The sequence below is a fragment of the Taudactylus pleione genome, unplaced genomic scaffold (genome assembly GCF_031769625.1).
Source record: "Taudactylus pleione unplaced genomic scaffold, aTauple2 ptg000043l, whole genome shotgun sequence".
Classification (NCBI taxonomy): domain Eukaryota; kingdom Metazoa; phylum Chordata; class Amphibia; order Anura; family Myobatrachidae; genus Taudactylus; species Taudactylus pleione.
The window spans coordinates 13,621,268-13,645,265 of NW_028284445.1; the positions used below are offsets into that span (position 1 = coordinate 13,621,268).

Below are 23,998 nucleotides of genomic sequence, written 5' to 3' on the forward strand. Positions count from 1 at the left end.
CATACAGGGGATCGTTAGTATTTGCATACATACAGGGGATCGTTAGTATTTGCATACATACAGGGGATCCTTAGTATTTACATGCATACATACAGGGGATCCTTAGTATTTGCATACATACATATAGGGGATCCATAGTATTTGCATACATACATACATACATACAGTGGATCCTTAGTATTTGCATACATACAGTGGATCCTTAGTATTTGCATACATACTTATAGGGGATCCTTAGTATTTGCATACATACATACATACATACATACAGTGGATCCTTAGTATTTGCATATATACATACAGGGGATCCTTAGTAGTGTTCCCGCTAGGCTGTTTTAGCGGGTCGCGGCGCCCTGCCCTCCTTCTGGAGGGCAAAAAGCACCCTGCCCTCAAGAAGGAGGGCAAAAAGCGCCCTGCCCTCACAGCCTGCGGGTGTCGTCTTCACCCGCGGGTCGCAGTGTCACGCAGGTGGAGAAATGTGAGGTGACCCGGTCACCGCCAGAGAATAGACGCCGGGCATCTATTCTCCCTGTCTGCAGCGCTTGGGGGCTGCCCGGCATGTCCGTAAGTGCCGGGCACGCCCCAAGAGTGACAAAAAGGGGGATGAGTCTTATAGACACGCCCCCTTTTCAATGACCTTCGTCGCGTGCACAAAGGTGCCCTCTCTGGCTCCGGCGCCCTGCCTGTCGCCGGAGCTAGAGTGAACACTACCTTAGTATTTGCATACATACATACATACATACATACATACAGGGGATCCTTATTAATTGCATACATACATATAGGGGATCCATAGTATTTGCATACATACATACAGGGGATCCTTAGTATTTGCATACATACATACACACATACAGGGGATCCTTAGTATTTGCATACATACATATAGGGGATCCATAGTATTTGCATACATACATACAGGGGATCCTTAGTATTTGCATACATACAGGGGATCGCTAGTATTTGCATACATACATACAGGGGATCCTTAGTATTTGCATACATACATACATACTGGGGATCCTTAGTATTTGCATACATACATACACACATACAGGGGATCCTTAGTATTTGCATACATACATATAGGGGATCCATAGTATTTGCATACATACAGGGGATCGTTTGTATTTGCATACATACAGGGGATCCTTAGTATTTGCATACATACATACAGGGGATCCTTAGTATTTACATACATACATACATACATACAGGGGATCCTTAGTATTTGCATACATACATACATACATACATACAGGGGATCCTTAGTATTTGCATACATACAGTGGATCCTTAGTATTTGCATACATACATACAGGGGATCCTTAGTATTTGCATACATACATACATACACACATACAGTGGATCCTTAGTATTTGCATACATACATACACACATACAGGGGATCCTTAGTATTTGCATACATACATATAGGGGATCCATAGTATTTGCATACATACAGGGGATCCTTAGTATTTGCATACATACAGGGGATCCTTAGTATTTGCATACATACATACAAGGGGATCCTTAGTATTTGCATACATACATACATACATACATACATGGGATCCTTAGTATTTGCATACATACATACATGGGATCCTTAGTATTTGCATACATACATACATACATACATACACACATACAGTGGATCCTTAGTATTTGCATACATACATACACACATACAGGGGATCCTTAGTATTTGCATACATACATATAGGGGATCCATAGTATTTGCATACATACAGGGGATCCTTAGTATTTGCATACATACAGGGGATCCTTAGTATTTGCATACATACATACAAGGGGATCCTTAGTATTTGCATACATACATACATACATACATGGGATCCTTAGTATTTGCATACATACATACATACATACATACATGGGATCCTTAGTATTTGCATACATACATACAGTGGATCCTTAGTATTTGCAGGTTTCAAGGGATAGCCTGCAAATATTTGCTGATAAATATGCCCCTATAAAACAGACTCATAGTTGAGTCAGGCAATCAGTAGTAGGAAAGAGGATCACTGCGCTGGACCGGTAGAGCATCCAAGGGGAAATGTAAATTCTTTAAATCAATAATACTGTATACAGGATGTCATGCTAGTCATTTGTTCCAGATATGCTTCCAATTATAGATGTCTGTCTTAACCAGTCTCCCTCTGTCTTATCCGTCAGTTATGGTACAGACTGTACTGTATGCACATGATAGAGAGAAGAGAGTGTCACATGGAGAGATGATCACTTCCACTTTATCTTTGGAGAACAAAGAAAATGTAATTACATTAAAAAAAAAAATCCCAAAGATAATAAGAGTATGTGCAATTTGTTAATCATTCTGCCTCCTTCTGGTAGAAAAATAAGCATATACTGTATTGTTTTTAACCCTGGAGATTTCAGTTTACAGTATGTGTTTTATGTATTCAGTTTGAATAACAGTATGGAGAACTGTAACCTCTCCCTGCAGTATGGTGTAACCCTGATGTTTTCTGAACCCTTCGCTCTCCCCCTCCTATTGTAATCCATAAGAGTTACAGTTAGGCACACACATGAAATTGTAGAATCTAAAAGCCTTCATTGTTTCTGTACCACGCAGTCCAAGGGGTCTATGTACTAATAATCCCGGAACTGCCGTGATTATTATCTATCCATATCGCAGGGGATATTTTCATTTTTAATGAAAATATCCCTCCTATGTACAAAGGGGAACTCGCAGCGACAGTGCTTACGGTAACCACTCTCCCTGCAAGTTATATCCTCAGCAAATTGTAGAAGTCTTTCACGTTTGTGATAGACTTCTCCTGTGGAATCTGACACTGCGCATGCCCACAGTGTCAGCTTCTGCCGCCGGCCGGAGGCTTTGAGAGAGATATCGAAAGATTACCCCCCTGCTCCTAAGCCACTGGGGCCATACTCCGAAAAGCTTTACTGTTTGGAGTTTGGTACAGTCTGTAGGGGTCAGATCGTAGTCTCCATTGATAATAATGGGGACTGCAATCTGCAGTGCTAACTAGAACTTTGCCAGAGATTTTTGTGAAATCTGCATTGTGCCATTAGTACTGTACATACAACACAAAGTTATGCAGGAACTGCAGTTTCTGCAAAATGTTATGTAACAAAGAGCTTGATACACAGGCCACATGTGCTTTGGGCTAAAGATTATAAAATACCTATTGTGAGGAGGCGTGACCTGTGCCCAGGAGGCATGACCTGTGCAGTTGGGTGTGACCGGTGCTGTGTACACCCCCTACACTATCAGCCCCAATGTCACCCTACATAGGTAAAACTAAAATAATTGCATCATTTTGTGAGAAAAATATAAATACAATTTAAATTCATATCAATAAGGCCGACAATGTTTCCAGCCGGACAGCTGGTCATCATCCTGCTGTCATCAAGGCAAATGCCAGAAGGGCTGATGGCCTCAGGGCAGGCTCGAGTAGGGCGGAAGTTTCCCCGCCCTTCACCCCCTGCGGCCGGATTCACTATGTGAGCTCAGGCGGAAGAGGTGGCGGCAGTGATGGGCTGGTGCGCTCTTCTTGGCCAGGAAGAGATGGGGCGTGCCGCACCGAGCGGACTGCCAGGGCAGATCTACAGCCCCAGTCCATCCCTCGCTGTCATGATGATTGGCCTATTTTTATGTGGATGCCTGGAGCTGAAGCCCCATCCATCCTATTGTTAATCTGGTCCTGTAGCAGACAGAATTCACTTTGAATGCTCCCTGTATAAGCTTCATAGGCAGAATCGAATCGTCTGTTCCTTTTCTTATTACTGGGCTCCAAGACAGCTGGAGGTCAGGCTGAGGTTTGTGGTATGTACTTTGGTGTGTGGCAGCCATCTTTCCAGCATGTGGATCCCTGGATAAATAGCTATGCCATGCTTCTCTTTTGCCCATTCACTATAAAAGAAGTTGTCAGACAACAAAAACCAATGCAAGACAGTTAATTCTGCAAAGAAGCTAATAAGAGATATTTGCAAATCATCTTATCAAAAGGGTCATATAGTCACAGCCACAGCAATGTGGTAAGTAATGTCATATAATTTCCAAGCAAAAAAAAAAGAAGAGGACAGTTCACAGCAAAGGGGAAATGAGGGATCAAGTATTAGGGGCAAATGTAAGGTAATGTCTAATCTAATATTGGGCAGTATCTAATATTCTCTGTACAGCACTGCATACTTTGTGGCACCTAATAAATAAATAATATTTTTTGTACTATTATAATAAGCTCCAGGCTGCTCTCATCTATATATTCTGCATAATGCTGTTATACCTGTGATGTCCCTGTGGAACTGGTTAAGCTGTACCAGGTGTGCACTAGCCACCATCAGCACCAACAACTGCATCACATATTCAGCATCTAATATAATTCTGGACAGATTTAGTGTACCCTGGGCCTAATTCAGACCCATTCGCGAGCGCTGAGCGCTTGCAAGCGGGTTGATGTTGCCCAAGTGCGCATGCGCACGAGGGAGCCGGCACCATCGTGCGCATACGCGAGACCCGAATAATGAGGTGATTGACAGCACGCCCCCTTTGGTGGGCGTACCGGAGGCGTGGCTGCCCAGACAGAGGTGTTCCCATTGGAACGCCTACAGTCTGGGGCCGGCCCCACTGACATCACTAGTCTGATAGAGCCAAAACACTCCAGGGCTTGCGGCAGCGAGACCCTACCGCAGCGTCTCGTCGCAAGCCCGATGGTCGCGATGGTCTTGACCACTGCGACCATCATTGTGGCCGCTCGCTATAGCTGTGGGTGGTCACCCACAGCTATGCGAGCGGCCAGGAGGCCGCTCCAAAAAGGAGAAGGGACGGCCCTGATTCAGAGTGAGCGCTCTGTCAGAGCGTCCGGCTCTGAATCAGGACCCCTGTTATATCAACCTGCCTGGAGGACTACTGCTCCCAGCACATCAGTTGTACATTACTGTGACAGTTCACTCTGCTTACTAGATTACACCATACTTGCCTAAATTTTTTATCTCCTTGCCGGGAGAACCCGGGGGAGGAGAAAGACTGGGTCGCGGCGGGGGGCAGGGCCTGATGTATCGCGCCATTAAAGCCCTGCCCCGTTCGCTGAAAATTGCCGCGATCGGTGCAAATTTACATAAGGGCGGGGCTAAATGATACTATTCATGCAGAATTGCGTCATTAAGCCCCACCCCCTGCACGGGGACCCGCGATCGCCGCAGAAGTTCTCCCCATTCTGCCCAGGCTGGAGAAGTGCCTACTATTTTGGTGGTGCGGGGGGGGGGGGGGGGTTACCCAAAAAGTCGTGAGCCTCCTGCGAAAACAGGAAGGGTAGTATTTGGTGGCCTGCTGCCACCAAATACTCTGCTAATAGCTCCTGGGCGGTGACCGGGAGGTCACGTAACTGGTTGTGATCTCAGACGCTTAATCTCTCACGTTGGAGGCTACACGCTGACGGAGAATCTGCGCCAGATATCGGTGCGACCGATGCTTGCGTCTAAAGATGCACAAAGTGGGTGTCCCAGTCCTTGCACATTCAAAGGCAACAATGTACACCAGGATAGAGCTTATAATTAGAGATGAGCGGGTTCGGATCTCAGAGATCCGAAACTACCCGCAGCTCAGATCTTCCTGCCTGACCCGGATCCCTGACCCGAGGCAAAACCTTTTTGTTTTGAGCGGGCTTAATGCTGATTGGCTGAGAGAGAGCCGTCTGTCATGGCTCTCAGCCAATCAGCGTTAAGCCCATTGAAAACAGCACAAATTATAAAAAGAAGATAGCACCCGCAATCCACCTCCGCCTGACACCGCCGGCACCCCCCGCTGCCGACACCACAGGCACCCCCACTGGCAGCATCCCCCGCTGCCAACACCACCGCTGCCGACACTCCTGCACTGCTGCCCAACATACTGAAGACACCGTCAGCAACCTCCACACTGCCGACACTCCCACACTGAAGACACCACCAGCACCCCTGCACTTCTGACACAGTCAGCAAACCTGCACTGAGGACACCGCTGGCACCCCCGCTCTGCCGACACCGCCGGCACCCTCCATTTAGAACACCCCCGCACTGCTGACACAGTCAGCAAACCTGCAATGAGGACACCGCTGACACCCCTGCACTGCCGACACAGCCAGCAAACCTGCACTAAGACACCGCTAGCACCCCCGCACTGCCGACACAGCCAGAAAACCTGCACTAAAGACACCGCTGGCACCCCCGCACTGCCGACATCACCGGTACCCTTCACTGAGGACACTGCCAGCACCGCAGCACTGCATTCCATGAACTGAGGACACCGTCAGCAACCCTGCACTACTGTCACAGTAAGTGGACTATTGGTGTATCCAACCAACACTGTATAACACACTGTATCTGTGTTGGAAATTAGAAGCTGAACTGCCACATGTTAGTGCCGCCCACTGTGTCACTTAGCTTAGTCAGCCAGCTAGCTGGATGCAACCTTTTGGCCTTAACTAGATGAAGCAAATAATATTGTGAGGTGGTCAAAATTGATTGGAAATTACTGGAAATGTTATTGAGGTTAATTATACTGTAGGAACATAAACAGGCCCATCTTATGTGATTTTAGCTGTTTTTATGGTTTAAGAAAAAAATCCAGATCCAAAACCAAAACACGAAAACAAAACACCAAGGAAAAAAATCCAAAACCAGATTCAGATCCAAAACCAGGGGAGATCCAGATCCAAAACCAAAACACGAGGGTCGGCGCACATCTCTACTTATAATAGTATTAGTATGAAGTCGCAGATGTGACTGGGGAAACAGAAGCAGACACAGAAGTCACTGCGTTCGACTCATAATCAGGCCCTATGTCTACACAATACGCAGGTAATGAAAAGTGTAGCTCACTCAATTAAGCTTGCTGGCCAATATACAGTTATATAGATAAAGGCCCATTGAGCTGTAGACAGGACATTATTATATAGTGCTACTAGTTTATAAAACCTGTTATGTGCTGGTGCCTCTATAGTTACCAAGTCAATGAAAGGACTAAGGCCCTCATTCAGAGCCGCACGCTATTTGCGGTCGTTCGTTTAAAATCAAGGGGTGGCTATTTAAATGATCCGTACGCACATTGCAGTGTGTTCACACCTCTAAGTCTGAACGAACGATCAAAACATACGCTCGTTTATTTGTTAAAAACGCCCCCTGGCCGCACGCATCCTACGTCATGTCCGCTATTTATTAGATTAATCGAGTACATCGACCAGCGTATGAACTGCTCGCTATTCTTGTGGTTGGTGTTTGCTACCACAAATTTGCGTGCAGTTCTGGCTATAAAATAACCCAGTGACGTGGTCAATGACGCTGCTGTTTTAAATATACACACCCATAAAACGCCCGTTTTGACCTTTAAGCACGCCTGCGTTCGGATCTCCACTCCCCATTTTCAAGCACCTTCCCCTGTTACCACCCACATACGCCTCATTCTGTCACTCAAAATAGCAGGCACTCGCTATATAGCGTACAAAGGATTTTCGGCCGCACTGACTGGTTCGCGCATGCGTACTAAAAAGCGTACGCATGCGCAGATGTGCAAACATCGCTCGGAACGAGCGTACTGCCGCTAACGAGCGGCTCTGAATGAGGGCCTAAGATGCTGTGAGCCTATGTATCGTATTGGGGTTATAGAGGGGCCCTCAGTCCCATTGCAGCACCCTGTTATTGTAACTAAACTGCCAACTGCAACTATCTGTAACCTGTCTGGCAGTGCTTGTATTGCCTTCCTGACACTTGTCCTCCCCATGACACCAGTGAGAATGGGACCCTGGGGGACCCGGGAGGCTGGAATGCCTGTCTGCATTGTCCCATATCATTTAGTTTAAGTGGAGAGATGATAAGTGTATACAGTGTGGGCCTGAGGTGAGAGGTCATCTGGCGCATCAGTCAGCTTTTATGTGCTGAAACGAGACATGTACTGACCACAAATGCTAATGACACAATTCATCACTAACAAGATATTACTGGCTACCACGCAACATGGAGCGATTGCCAGAGATAAACAAATCATCACAGAATCAACAATGATAAATCAGCAATTACATGTACAAATGGCTGGGACATTCAATTCATTTAGATTTCGTCATTTTAACCATATATTGACGATGACGATAATCATGGTAAAAATATTAATAATTTATTCAGCATATACATTTACAATTGGGTACAAATATAGTAATAAATCAAGGCTGGGTAGGGTATTAACAGACAAAGATATAATAGTATTGAATACAAATGACAACCAGAAGGCATTCCTCAAGTGAATTATAATCATTTTAGTACCAGTGTTTGGACACATAAAGAATAAAAGACAATGTCATTAGAAGAGAGAAGTGAATAATATTTAAAGGGAAAATATGCTCTATGTATAATGTGCGATTATTTAACTAGAAACAGTGACTGACATCAGAGGCATAATAATAGCATAATATTACTGAGGATGCAAATGATCAATTGAGAGGAGGCCAGTGATAATCCAGTACCATGGTGCGTCTAATGCTGGGCATACACTATACCAGGGCTCGACACAGTTTTCTAAAATCTAGGAGCCAGGATGAAAGTGTAGGAGCCAGAACCCCCTTCCCCCAGGACAGCATTACTGAACACCTACCCCCCAGGCAACCAAACCCCACGGCCACACCACTAATGGGGTAAACCACCCCTCTCCAGCCACATTGCTATGCAGCTTCCCCCCTGAGCAAACAACCCCCCCACAGCCACATTACTAAGCAGCTCACCCATCCCACCCAGGCAAGCAACCCTCATAGCCACACAACTAAGTGGGTACCCCCAGGCAAACTACCCTTTCGCAGCCAAATAACCCCAGGCAAACAAAGACCCGCCGGCCATGCATAGACCCTCTTACCGGAGCTCTATGCAGCCGGGAGACAGCCGGGACACCCTGGAGTGGTCAGTGCAGAACGGGACAGACAACAGGAGGCACCGCAGGCTGGGATTAACAGGAGGCACCGCAGGCTGGGACTAACAGGAGTCACCGCAGGTGAAGAGTCAGTGCAGGGGACACTCAGCACATGCACTCCTGTACATGAAATGGCTGTCACAGTACAACGGGCTGGCACGCCCACGATCGCTGCTGGGGCTGACAACTGCTACCTCTCCCCCTGCAAAATCTGGTCGCCAGGCAGCAAAATCTGGTTGCCATGGCCCCCAGGATTTGTCGAACCCTTCACTATACAATTATCGGTCAGACATCTGTCCAATCTGGCTGGTTGCAATGAAAACCTGGTAATGTATGGGAGCAAATGACAATCGTCCATTTCATCATAAACATGGAAAACAGGCAAACATGTTCATTGGTTAAATCAAACTAATTTAACCAATTTGAACAATTGTTTTTGTCCATTTTCCAGTGTTTGGGACCATATGTTTGAATGTCATTTGCTCCCATATATTACCAGGTTTTTATTGCAACCAGCCAGATTGGACAGATATCTCACAGATAATTCAGCACAGGTGACTTAATTAGTACCTCGGTCAATTGGATTTAACCATGGATAACTCTACATCCTGAACTGTTGGGGGGCCTTGAGGACCGCATTTAGGAATGTCTGGTATAGTGTATTCCCAGCATAAATGATGAGAGGTTTCCCCAATTTATTACCAATTATTTATATAGCACCCACGTATTCTACAGCGCTTTGTCCATTCATATCAGTCTGTCCCAGTAGAGATTACAATCTATGGCGCTGATTCAGAGCCGGACGCTCTGACCAGAGCGCTCGCTCTGAATCAGGGCCCACCTCCATTAAAATGGAGCATCCTCCTGGACGCTCGTATAGCTGTGGGTCACCACCCACAGCATATACGAGCGTGCAGGATGATGGTCGCGATGGTCTTGACCATCGCGACCATCACCACTGCGAGCAGAAGCCTGCGGTTGAGTTTCTCAACCGCAAGACCAGGAGTGATTTTGGCTCTATCAGTGATGTCAGTGGGGCCGGCTTCTAACGGTAGGCGTTCCCTTGGGAACGCCTCCGTCTGGCAGGCATGCCCCCGGCACGCCCACCAAAGGGGGCGTGCTGTCAATCAACATCGACAGCACGCCCCCTTTGATCAGACACTACGAGCGAAGGAAAGTCCTTCGCTCGTCGCGTCTCGCGCATGCACACGACGGAGCTCCCTCCGTCGTGCGCATGCGCAGTGCAGACCATCGACCCACTTGCGAGCGGACAGCCGCTCGCGAGTGGGTCTGAATGAGGGCCTATATTCCTTACCATATGTACACTGCACATTACACAGGGAAGAATAACATCTAAACATTTCAGTTCAGGGATATAACACATACTACATTAAACATGTGTATAACTGAAATCAGTAAAAAGTCAAAAGTCCTTTATGAACTACAGGGGGTAAAATTTACAAAAGTGAGAGTTTTTAGAAGTGAGTTTTAAAAGTGATGTTGCCCATAGCAACCAATCAGATTCTACTTAACATTTAACTAGCACCTTCTAGAAGATAATAGCTAGAATCTGATTGGTTGCTATGGGCAACATCTCTTCTAAAACTCACTTCTAAAAACTCTCACTTTTGTAAATTTACCCCCTGGTATGAGTTGCAGTAACAATTTTGTTACACAGTACTGCACATTGACCTGTAGATGTCACCAGAGCTCTTTTCAAGCCCCATAAATCTGCAGCATCAAAACACATGGAGAATCTCAGGATTATGTGGGATCATCAGTTTTACAGATATGATCCAACATTGGTGCAATAACCGGAGTAGTTTTAATGTACAATAGAAAATATTAGCACGCTCACATAATACTTAATGTCAGTTGGCTTCTCTAAATTTTTAGTTGCATCAAAATGTATTAATAATAGTAACATAAATCCAGAGAGATTATTGAGAGATTTTCCCAGCAGAGGGCAGTGCAGGGAGAGAGACCAGGGGAGGCCTATCTAAATAAGGGAAGCAGTCGGGAAGCCGACGGTCGTAATCCTGACCACCGGCTTCCCGACTGTATAATCCTGGCAAGTGTCTAATGACAGGCGTCGAAATCCCGACGCCTGTCATTAGACCTACACCTGGAGCCCGACACCCGGCTTACCGATCAAAGGTAAACTGGGCGCCGGGCGCGGACAGACTCTTTTAGGTTATGTGCTCCCGGGGGGGATTTAGGGTTAGGCACCCCCCGGAAGGTTAGTGTTAGGCTAGGGGAAGGGGGGGTTAATGTTAGGCACCCCCGTGGGAGACTTAGGGCTGGGCTGCGGGGAAGGGGTGGTTAGGTTTAGGCACTTAGAGGGGCGTTAGGGTTTGGCACTTGGGGGGGGTTAGGGTTAGGCACCCCTAAAGGAGGGTTAGGGGGTAGAATTAGGTTAGTTTATATTTATACTTACCTTTTGGACATTCGGGATCTTCACCCTTGCCGGGCTTCCGCTGTCGGGATTTGAGCCATGCGGCCGGCGGTAAATCAAACTGATTCCCTAAATAATAAGAGCTGCCCTATTATTATTTCAGACCTAGGGACATATTTATCAATTATCGGGCTTTAGACCTGACAATTGCAGTTTCTTATTGATGCAAATTGCGGCAATTGGAAATTAACATTTGTCCGGATTTATTAATATACACATGCAGGAAAAGGGGGTCCGAAAGGCGTACTTCCCAACATTCTCTGAATAGAGGTAGGGATTTTTGTGTGCGCCAAAGAGGGGCATAAACCTAGTTGCTATGGGCGTGACCTCACTGGAAATGTCATCCCCGCAAGTCGCACATCTCCCCCATTTTTGTCACACTGGGGGCATGGCTAGCACTCCGAGAGCTTAGGCAGTAAGACTAACCACTATGCCAACCTCCACCACATGGCCATGCCCCTTCATACCGGGGCCCATCCTTTCTAATGGCGGCCCTGACTAACACTGTGACTGGTTACTACTATTACTACCAGCACTCGGATTACACAACATTCTACACTTACACACCTCCACTGAGAATTACAATCCAGCAAATCGGCTGCTGTCTGCAGCTTCATTGTATTTGTAAATATTTACTATGCACTCCAAAAATCTTCATAGAAAGCAAAACTACTAACTGCTTTTAAAGTGGTATCTGCTACGTGGTGGAGGGGCAAGATGGAAAAGGGGGATCGTCCAAAATTGCACAACTCTTTAAAGATTTCAAATGCTTCCGCGAAGCCCACCTCTCTTTGCGTGCCTACCGGTCAGCTCCTGAACCTTTCTCTTCTTCATTATTATATAGATTCATATTTTACTTACTATACTCCGTGCGTAATCTGTGGAGCCATATGAATAAATGATGGTAATGATTTACGTATATTTTAATAGAATAATGTCAAATACTGTATGTGAAGTGAGAATGTGAGAAAGGATTTGAGGTCCCTAATTAATTACTAATCCTACAGTGTATCTGACCTTTTATACAAGTTACACTGTAGCCACCACAGATCTTCAGTCATTAGCTAAAAAAAAAAAAATCATTAATCTTTATTGGATTATACTTGACAATAAGTGCCATTGACTTCTGGCTCCCAGTGTATGCTTAGGTCATTATGGAGAACTGTGCTTTAATAAAGAGGGAGCTGACATCGACATTCTGAAAGAATGAAACCTGTTTGCATCACATCTGTGGTTTTTAAACCTGCGATGGCTCAAAGGATCTTCATAGAGGAAGAAAAAATAGAAGTTTGTTTAATTTCCTGAAAAAGTTTTGTGCACATCAGATTCTGTGCAACAGTGATAATATTCAGACCGAGCTGTCACTGGAGTACATGGGCATAGCAGAGAAAACTATTGTTGGGGTCAAAGGTCAACACTATCCAGTACACATGCAATAACTATACCGTGTCATTTATGCTGATTTTCGTAAATACCCACAGGATTTTTTTTCCCTGATAGATGTGCAAAGAAGCTTTGTGCAAGAAAATAGCAACACTGAGTTAAAAGTAATGACTTTAAAGGCTGTATTTCTTCCCTTGATTAGTAGCCCAGTGGGAATGTCTCCCGAGACTCCAAACAGGATAATAGGCTCTCATATATACACACAGCTGCTTTCCATGTTTCTACCATACGTTTGGTCTGAGATGCACTCACTACTTGGCGCACGTAACGATATTGGCGCTGCAGATAGGGTAAACTAAACCAGAGCCGTAACTAGACTTTTTGGTGCCCTGGGTCAGAAAGAGCATTAGTGCCCCCCCCCCTTCAAATAGCTACATGAGACACACGCGTGAAAAAGGGCTGTGGCCTAATGGGTAAGGGTCATGACAAATCTGATTTATCCCATATGATGATGAAGGGGTACCAATCCCGTTGTACCACTGTTTCCAGGTGTCACTGTCAAATACAGTGGGAATCTAATGGCTGCAGTGCAGGCCAATCTGAAGATATCGCATACAGTGCAGTGCATATTAATGAAGGACGGAACAACACATCGTTCCGTCATTCAATAAATCTTCTAGTGTATACAGGCAATCTTGCATGGCCCGAGTGAAGGTAAGTTTCTCCACCATCGGCAAAATTTGCAGGTCGTCTAGTGTGTTCCCAACTTTAGACAAAGCAGTAACAGCAATGGAGTGAGCTTCTGCGCAGACTCCATGTTGGCTCCTGAGGGTAAACTTCATTCCCTTACCAAGATGGCCACTGACCTAACTAGTATGCGCGGTGCCATCTTGCCACTGTGTAACAGTGACATGTTGGGAGACGGACATCTACAATTTAGCTCCAAAGAGACCCAGTGTATTACACGCGACATTGATGTTCCAGCATCCTGCAATGTTACCGCATAGCTATATAGGGCCGTATTCAATTTGAATGCAATGCCGATGACGTCATTTTCGCATGTTTCAATTATGCCCATATTCAATTACAAAGACTTTTCGCCGGTGCGAAAAGTCTATGTAAAAAAACGGGGATAACTTTTCACCATGTTTTACATGGCGAAAAAAAAGTGCAGAATTGGGGTTTAGGAGAGCAGGCTTAAAAAAAATAGCCTGTACCCCTGGGAATGACCAATAAAAAAAATGGGGACACCCCCAAAAATAATGTTTAATTTTGGGGAGTAAACAAATAAATAAATAGGGAACACAGTTCAAAAATAGCAAAATTGATTCCAGAGGGGTTCCCTTAATTGCAGCAGGTGTTTTCTTCATTGTAGGAGTAGCGGCAGGTGCATTTTTGCAAGGGATTTTTTACATAGGCGTCTAAATACCGATGCCTATGTTAACCCCGACGCCAGAAAGCCAAGGACGCCGGACCGATCGTCCTCTCTGCCAGGTAAATATACACTTAGCCTGGGGATGGGGGGGTTAGGTTTAGGGACCCCCGAGGGGAATTAGGATTAGGCACCCCCAGGGAAGGTTAAGGTTAGGCTAGGGGAAGGGGGGGTTAGGGTTAGGCACTAGGGGGAAGTAAGGGTTAGGCACTCCCCGGGAGGGTTAAGTTTAGGGTGCGGGAGGGGGGGGTCAGGTTTAGGCACTCATGGGGGGGAGGTTAGGGTTAGGCACTAGGGGGGAGGTTAGGGTTAGGCACCCCTAAGGGAGGGTTAGGGTTAGGGGCCGGAGTGGGGAGGGTTAGGGTACTCACATCGCGGTGTCTGGATTTCGACCCACCGGGCTGCCGCTGTCGGTATTTGATTTAGCCTCCGGCATTATATACCGATTCCCCTGTACACACATATTTCCAACACACACAAGGAATCAAAATGAACAACACAAGTGAATGGGATATGCTGTGTCCATTTCTGTCTAGGCAGAGCGTGGGGGGCCATCAGTACCCAGAGCCGGATCATCTGTTAGATCAACCTCCATCTGAAGTGGAACTACACATCCCAGCAAACACTGCTATTAGGGAATGCTAAAACTGTGGCAGGAATGCTGGGATATGTAGTCCCACAGCAGCTGAATGGCCACAAGTTAGACACCCCTGTGTTAGATGAACAAGGCCTTTGGGCTGCCTATAAATGCAATAGGGGTGGGGCACCAGCAGAGGGAGTGGTCAGGGGCATATCCATAATGGGTGCAGGGTGTGTGGTGCACACGGGCCCCGCACCCTGCACCCATATTTTCCAATACTTACCTCTCCGATATGTCCCCCGTTGGGTATCTCAGCCCTGCACAAAATGCCTGAAAGTGGCCGCGGCTGTAATTTTCCTGGCATTTAGTGCATGTGATGAGACATGCGCGTGACGGGTCAGTGATTGATCTGCAATTACTTCATTGTGGCTGGTCTCTCCCCTGGGACTCTTTGGTGCATGATGCTCTGAATATTAGACCATAGTGAATCGACCTGTTTTAAGTGCCCTTGGCCCCCCAAAGTCGTAATCCATCTCTTCATCCTGGGCTTATCATTCATTTGTAATATTTGTCTGAAGGGATGGACTTACTATACCACCCAGCTCCACCACACTTTTTGGGATTTCGCTGGTTATCAGCAACTAGACATCACTGGCAACGACTATGCAGGTGACTGAAGCTCAGACTGAACATACCACACATGCAGGGAAATTACCACAGTCTACAACCCCCTCATCCAACCTCATCCAAGATAGGAGCCGCTGCTGGTTAAAAGCATAAAGCAAACTTACAAAGATGCAAACATGAGTAGAAAGCAACCTGGCAAAAAGGATCCATTAGTATAAAGTAATACAGAAAAGCATGGAATACAGCTGGGAAGAAATAAAAGAAGGGGTTACTCGCAGTCTACTGTACCCAAAGTAAGTAAACCATGTACAAACTCTAGTACAGATGGCATTGTAATACTAATTATCTAAGACAGTGGTTCCCCTACTCGTTCCTCAGGACCCACACAACGCACATTTCCCAGGTCACCCAGCAGATGCACAGGTGTAGTTATTACTCATTGACACATTTAAAAAAAATCACAGGTGGAGCTAATTATTTCACTTGTAATTTTGTGAGGAAACCTGGAAAACATGTACTATTCGGGGTCCTGAGGGCCGAGTTTGAGAAACTGTTATCTAAGATGTTTGCTGCTGCCCACACTATTTATATAACTTATAGGGGAAGTCTGTACCACCATATATGGTCATCCTGTCCACACATTCTGGGTAAAACTACATATTGTCATTAATTCAGTGGTGGAACCATTCATTCCTAAGGTCTGAGGCCGCCCACCTCCTGGGTGAAGTGGGAAGTTTGATGACACTATCCACGCTGAATAACATTATGTTGGCCCCACTCACTGCTTTACAATGCCTGTAATAGTGACATGGTATAGCAGGGGGTGGGGCTGAGATGACGCAAAGCCAGCCTGGGGGAAATCCAGAAAATTGACAAGTTTAATGCAGTAGATTAGTTAGGATGAGTTTTAGTAGCATCATGGTAAGTACAGCTCCCAGGGTAGCATACAGATCAAATGTAAAAGGAAAGCAAAGTCAGCAGCTACTCTGGGCATAATCTACAAAAATAATCACTGAGCAACATACCCATTCCCCTTTTAAAAAGGGAAATCATCTTCACGTGAACCCTGGAACAATCTCCTTGCTCAGCTCACATAGGGCAGAATCTTGGAAGTAATATACCTGCCCTACCAGCCTGTACCACTCTGTCATCCTAAATAATATATATATATATATATATATATATTAGGGATGAGCGGGTTCGGTTCCCTGAGAACCGAACCCACCCGAACTTCGGGGATCCGGGGCGATCCGAGCCCAAGCTCGGATCTCCCTGTCTGCCCCGGATCCCTCTCCCGAGGCAAAACCTCGAGATCTGCTGTCGGATCTCGAGGTTTTGCCTCGAGCGGCCATTTTAAAAAAAATGCCTTTGCCTTTAATGGGCAAAGTGCTGATTGGCTGACAGAGCCGTCTGTCACGGCTCTCAGCCAATCAGCATTATGGTGCTCATTTGCATGTAGCACGGACTCGTGAGATCCGTGCTACATGCATCTGTGTGATTGACAGTGACACAGAGCACAGATGGGTCAGTGAGACCCGTCTGTGCTGCTGTGTATTTCAATGACACAGATGCACGCACGGACCAGGAGATCCGTGCTACTTGCATCTGTGTCATTGACACAGAGCACTAACGGGTCCGTGAGACCCGTCTGTGCTGCTGTGGTAAAAAAAAAAAAAAAACCTGTGTAAAAAGAGAAAAAAATGGCGTGCCCCCCCCCAAAAAAAGAGCAACCAGCCCCGGGCATTAGTGACCCAGTGCTGGGTGTGCTTAAATACAGGGGACAAACGACATAGGGGTCCCCTGTACTTAAACACAACCGGCACTGGGCTAGTCAGAACCAGAGCTGGTTGCCAAAATACGGGGGACAAACGACGTAGGGGTCCCCCGTATTCTGCGCAACCAGCTCTGGGCTCTGATCCGGTCCTGGTTCTGGAAATACAGGGGAAAAAAATGAGTAGGGTTCCCCTGTATGTTCCAGAACCAGCACTGGACTTTTTCTAGCGGGGGGCTGATGCCACAGCCAGGGGAGCCCTTTCACCGGGCCCCCCAGCCGCAGCATCAGCCCTGACCGCTAGTCAGCCCAGGCCGGGGATCCCTGGAGAGCTGGGGACCCCCCCAATAAAGGGGTCACCCTCTCCAGGGCTCCCCAGGCCCATGCTGATAGCCCGGGGCTATCCCCGCCACCCCTGATGGCGGTGGGTGGCGGGTTGATTGTGTGGTGTGGTGTAAATAAAGAATATCAAACATTGTCTTTACAAGTAGAACTGCAAGTCCCAGCAAGCCTGCCCCGCATGCTGGTACTTGGAGAACCACAAGTACCAGCATGCAGGGCATTAAGGGCCCACTAGTACCTGTAGTTCACCTGTAAAAAAATGTTTAAAAAAAACACAGGACACACACACCGTGACAGTATAAGTTTATTAAACATACATACACACACACACACACACACACATGTACACATACTCACCTATGTAACCCTGTAGCATCGGTCCACTTGTCCGGTAAAGTATCCATAGGGGACCTGTGAAAAAAAACATACTCACCATCTCCTATGCGAGGTTCTGTCCTCTTCGTTCCAAAGTAGGCATCCCCGGACTTGGCAAAAAAAAAAAAACGAAAACGCGATCCACGAACTTAGTACCGTTCTATAGAACGGTACTTCCCGAATGAGAGCTTAGCGGCGGGGTATCACCATGGAAACCCCGCTGCTAAGCGTTCATTGGCTGAGAGAGGCCATCTCCCGTCTCTCTCAGCCAATGAACGGCTCCCTCCATTGTAGTCAATGCTGGGAGCCGCAAGGTTATTAAAGTTTACCCTGCGGTTCCCACCATTGACTACAATGGAGGGAGCCGTTCATTGGCTGAGAGACGGGAGATGACCTCTCTCAGCCAATGAACGCTTAGCAGCGGGGTTTCCATGGTGATACCCCGCCGCTAAGCTCTCATTCGGGAAGTACCGTTCTATAGAACGGTACTAAGTTCGTGGATCGCGTTTTCGTTTTTTTTTTTGCCAAGTCCGGGGATGCCTACTTTGGAACGAAGAGGACAGAACCTCGCATAGGAGATGGTGAGTATGTTTTTTTTCACAGGTCCCCTAGGGATACTTTACCGGACAAGTGGACCGATGCTACAGGTTACATAGGTGAGTATGTGTACATGTGTGTGTGTGTATGTATGTTTAATAAACTTATACTGTCACGGTGTGTGTGTCCTGTGTTTTTTTAAACATTTTTTTTACAGGTGAACTACAGGTACTAGTGGGCCCTTAATGCCCTGCATGCTGGTACTTGTGGTTCTCCAAGTACCAGCATGCGGGGCAGGCTAGCTGGGACTTGCAGTTCTACTTGTAAAGACAATGTTTGATATTCTTTATTTACACCACACCACACAATCAACCCACCACCCACCACCACCAGGGGTGGCGGGGATAGCCCCGGGCTATCAGCCTGGGCCTGGGGTGCCCTGGAGAGGGTGACCCCTTTATTGGGGGGGTCCCCAGCTCTCCAGGGATCCCCGGCCTGGGCTGACTAGCGGTCAGGGTTGATGCTGCGGCTGGGGGGCCCGGTGAAAGGGCTCCCCTGGCTGTGGCATCAGCCCCCCGCTAGAAAAAGTCCAGTGCTGGTTCTGGAACATACAGGGGAACCCTACTCATTTTTTGTCCCCTATATTTCCAGAACCAGGACCGGATCAGAGCCCAGAGCTGGTTGCGCAGAATACAGGGGACCCCTACGTCGTTTGTCCCCGTATTTTGGCAACCAGCGCTGGTTCTGACTAGCCCGGTGCTGGTTGTGCTTAAGTACAGGGGACCCCTACGTCGTTTGTCCCCTGTATTTAAGCACACCCAGCACTGGGTTACTAATGCCCGGGGCTGGTTGCTCTTTTTTGGGGGGGTGCACGCCATTTTTTTCTTTTTTTACACAGGTTTTTTTTTTTTTTTTTACCACAGCAGCACAGACGGGTCTCACGGACCTGTCATTGCTCTGTGCCAATCACACAGATGCATGTAGCACGGATCTCCCGGGTTCGTGCTACATGCAAATGGGCACCATAACGCTGATTGGCTTCCTGTCTGCCACTGCAGTGCCACTCCTAGATGGGCCACGTGTTTGTGCCGCCCCCTTGTGTCGCTTAGCATAGTCATCCAGCTTCCTCGGTACAACCTTTTGGCCTAAAAACAATATTGTGAGGTGTGAGGTGTTCAGAATAGAGTGGAAATGAGTGGAAATTAATGTTATTGGGGTTATTAATAGCGTAGGAACAAAAAAAGGCCCATTTATGTGATTTTAGCGTTTTTTTTTATTTTTTAAGAAAAAATCCAGATCCAAAACACAAAACCCAGAACCCAAAACACGGAAGGGTGGTTTTGGCAAAACCAATCCAGATCCAAAACACGAAGAAAGATCCAGATCCAAAACCAAAACACGAAAAGTGTCCGGTGCACACCCCTAATATATATATATATATATATATTTATATATATATATACACATATATACTGTAAATATATATACATACTGTAAATATATATATATGTATATATAACCACACCCCGGTTCAAAAGTTTGGGGTCACCCAGACAATTTCGTGTTTTACATGAAAACTTACTTTTATTTATCATTTGAGTTGCAAAATGAATAGAACATATAGTCAATACATTGGCATGGTTAGAAATAATGATTTTGATTTGAAATAATAATTTTGTCCTTCAATCTTTGCTTTCGTCAAAGAATGCTCCTTTTGCAGCAATTACAGCATTGCAGACCTTTGGCATTCTAGCTGTTAATTTGTTGAGGTAATCCAAAGAAGTTTCACCCCACGCTTCCTGAAGCACCTCCCACAAGTTGGATTGGCTTGATGGGCACTTCTTGCATACCATACGGTCAAGCTGCTTCCACAACAGCTCAATGGGGTTGAGATCTGGTGACTGTGCTGGCCACTCCATTACAGACAGAATACCAACTGCCTGCTTCTTCCCTAAATAGTTCTTGCATAATTTGGAGGTCTGCTTTGGGTCATTGTCCTGTTGGAGGAGGAAATTGGCTCCAATCAAGCGCTGTCCACAGGGTATGGCATGGCGTTGCAAAATGGAGTGATAGCCTTCCTTATTCAAAATCCCTTTTACCTTGTACAAATTTCCCACTTTACCAGCACCAAAGCAGCCCCAGACCATCACATTACCTCCACCATGCTTGACAGATGGCATCAGGCACCCTTCCAGCATCTTTTCACTTGTTCTGCATCTCACAAATGTTCTTCTGTGTGATCCAAACACCTCAAGCTTAAAGTGTGTGTCCATAACACTTTTTTCCAATCTTCCTCTGTCCAATGTCTGTGTTCTTTTTCCCATATTAATGTTTTCCTTTTATTGGTCAGTCTCAGATATGGCTTGTTCTTTGCCACTCTGCCTAGAAGGCCAGCATCCCGGAGTCGCCTCTTTACTGTAGACGTTGACACTGGCGTTTTGTGGGTACCATTTAATGAAGCTGTCAGTTGAGGACTTGTGAGGCGTCTATTTCTCAAACTAGAGACTCTAATGTACTTGTCTTCTTGCACAGTTGTGCATCGGGGCCTCCCACTTCTCTTTCTACTCTGATTAGAGCCTGTTTGTGCTGTTCTCTGAAGGGAGTAGTACACACCGTTGTAGGAAATGGTCAGTTTCTTGGCAATTTCTCGCATGGAATAGCCTTCATTTCTAAGAACAAGAATAGACTGTCGAGTTTCAAATGAAAGTTCTCTTTTTCTGGCCATTTGGAGAGTATAATCGAACCCACAAATGTGATGCTCCAGATACTCAACTAGCTCAAAGGAAGGCCAGTCTTATAGCTTCTCTAACGAGCAAACCTGTTTTCAGCTGTGCTAACATAATTGCACAAGGGTTTTGAAGGGTTTCCTAATCATCCATTAGTCTTCTAACGCGCTTAGCAAACACAATGTATCATTAGAACACTGGAGTGATGGTTGCTGGAAATGGGCCTCTATACACCTATGTAGATATTCCTTTAAAAACCAGACATTTGCAGCTAATATAGTTATTTACCACATTAACAATGTATAGAGTGTATTTCTGATTAATTTAATGTTATCTTCATTGAAAAAAACAGTGCTTTTCTTTCAAAAATAAGGACATTTCTAAGTGACACCAAACTTTTGAACGGTAGTATATATATATATATATATATATATATATATATATATAGGTGTTTGAAGAAACAGAAAGAACTCATACACACCAGTACATGTCAGCATGTGCACACAGGTCTGTCTTCTGTTGTGTCTGCTTCAATTTCCCTTCCACTCCACATATAAATTATCCTCTGGCGTTCTGTTCTATCTCTTGTTAGAGACACAGCAAGTGGCATGCCTGTCAGTATTGATATAATACACTCCCACTTGCTAATAATGTCTTCCTAAAGATCTCAGCGTGTATTTAAAGGAGAATCCCAGTGTGTGGGGGATGACAGTCACAACAATATTGCATTAATGGCAGAGGCACTATGACCTGTGATTTCCAACCCTCCATTTACTATTAGACGCTATGAGGCCTAGATTTGTGGAAAAGCCACAAGAAGCAAGCGGCACACTGGTGTTATAAATATAACAAATACATAAAGATGTAAATACGTTTTCCTTTCTTACCTTATTAAAGAAATACTGTGTTGTGACGGCAAAAACTACAAATCCACAACTCGCTTTCTTAAGTTCCTCTCGGACACATACAAGTTCCTTAGTCTGTTCCTCGTATTTCTCCTTCAATCTCTGTACAATCTGCCGATCGGCGTCCCGGCTATGCACCTCTGGCTTGGCTGCATAGCCGTTCTTTGCAATGGTCGGTTTCAGCTTGGGGTGTCCTTGAAGGCAAATATATAATAATGGGTTGTAGGTCAGTAAATATGTTGCAAACCTGTGACATCCAACCCCCATTTACTAATAAGCATTACGAGGTTTGAGTAATTTAAAATGGGCTGTGTCCCTTAAAAAAAACACTTTTGAGGTATTTTAATTTACCAACATAATGTAACAATATTATTATTGTCATTGGTGACTTCTACCTCCTAAGCACTCAACTGCGCAGTACCAGTCATTGGAGGGGAGGAACAGCCTGCTACATGTGGGTCGTGCTAATACATCAAAAATTTACTTACTTTTTTCTTTTCTTTGCAGTAAAATAACCCACCTTCAAACAGAACCTTTAAAAATATGTGTGACATTATGCAGAAAAAGATAAAGGAACATTTATACAAAGTATATTTACTTATCTGCACCATCTTTTTTATTATTACTAGTTTAGGCATGTTAATTCTTATATTTGACTTTAATGACCAATACAGGGTTTTTTTTAGGTATTTTGCATTTAGACCTCATGTGTAATAGGTTTTCTTTTGTCTATGTGTTTGTACTATTTTCACATTTAATTAATATTCAAAACGTATTTGCTACTAAACATAAGGGTTCGATTGCCCTATCTTTGATTGTGGTTAAAGTCATCCCCTGGGCTTGCACCTTTTTTTTTTTTTTTACGTACCATTTGGAGGTTGCAAAGCTGTGTTTTCTGCCCATGCATTTGCTGTTGGTTTTTAGAATCTGCACAATCTTACTTTGTTGGTTTTTGTTTTTAGTGGGTTAAGTGCTTTGATAGGGACCAGGATTCATTCTCTATAAGGCCAATAAGATTGGTAAGGCTCATTTTGCCTTAATGAAATTACATACAGATTAGAGTGAGATTAGCCAGGGAGCAGGACAACTGTGGAGAAGTTTGTTAGCAGTAACACTGCCAACAGGCGTCTTAACCACTGTAGACTGATATATCCAGACGGGAGTTTATGCAGAGCTGTCCAAGCATATGGTGCTGAAATCAGAGATAGGAATTTGGTGGAATCCATCTCTTTTTATCACTTTCACTGCAGACCTACCGACTGGTAAACCACTGTCACAGCGTGACTGCAAAACAGTGCAGTGCACACAGCAGCACCACAATAACGCAATGCATGGCACAAAGGAGACACAAATGCAATGCAAATGAAAACACATTGGCATGGAAAGTACACGCTAGTATGTAATCAGTGGGGATGGTGACATATACTATAATGAAGAATTAACTACTCAAAGCACTGTCATTTGTGAGGAGGTTACTGTAAAATTGACTCCCTAACAACTGTGGTGCTGAGAGATCTCACACCTAGGCAGCTCCGCTGTGTCCGAGTATTACTGAAAAAGTGAAATTGTAAAGTGAATAACAGCCAGTTCCAGGAGCTATTCTTACCGCTCACATGGGACTCACCTGTCACTTCTCTTCGGTGGTATAAACAAACATGGTATATTAAAATCTGATGCTTTCAGCTTCAATTTCCTTTTGCAATGTGGAATTCTGAGTAGTGTAAGGCTTTATTCGGCCAAATCAGTGTATAATGCTCCTTCAACTAAAAGTTACAAGTTCCTAAGTGTAGAGTACAGTATATGGCTTTCCAGTCAGCTTGTGTGATGAAGACCATGGACGAGATTTATCAGACCTCATAAAGAGGGAAAGCAGAGATGTTGCCCATAACAGTCAATTAGATTATAGCTATCATTTGTCTTGTACATTTTG

The 23,998-nt window shown here is 45.3% G+C and overlaps 1 protein-coding gene across 1 annotated transcript in view; it reads right to left on the minus strand.

Moving 5' to 3' along the window:
- Window positions 1-23,998, minus strand: part of MTUS2 (microtubule associated scaffold protein 2) — a 486,382-nt gene that overhangs the window by 111,000 nt on the left and 351,384 nt on the right. The window contains exon 6 of the mRNA XM_088460265.1: window positions 22,051-22,262. Coding sequence (XP_088316391.1) covers window positions 22,051-22,262 — 212 coding nt within the window. The remainder of the gene's footprint in view (window positions 1-22,050; window positions 22,263-23,998) is intronic.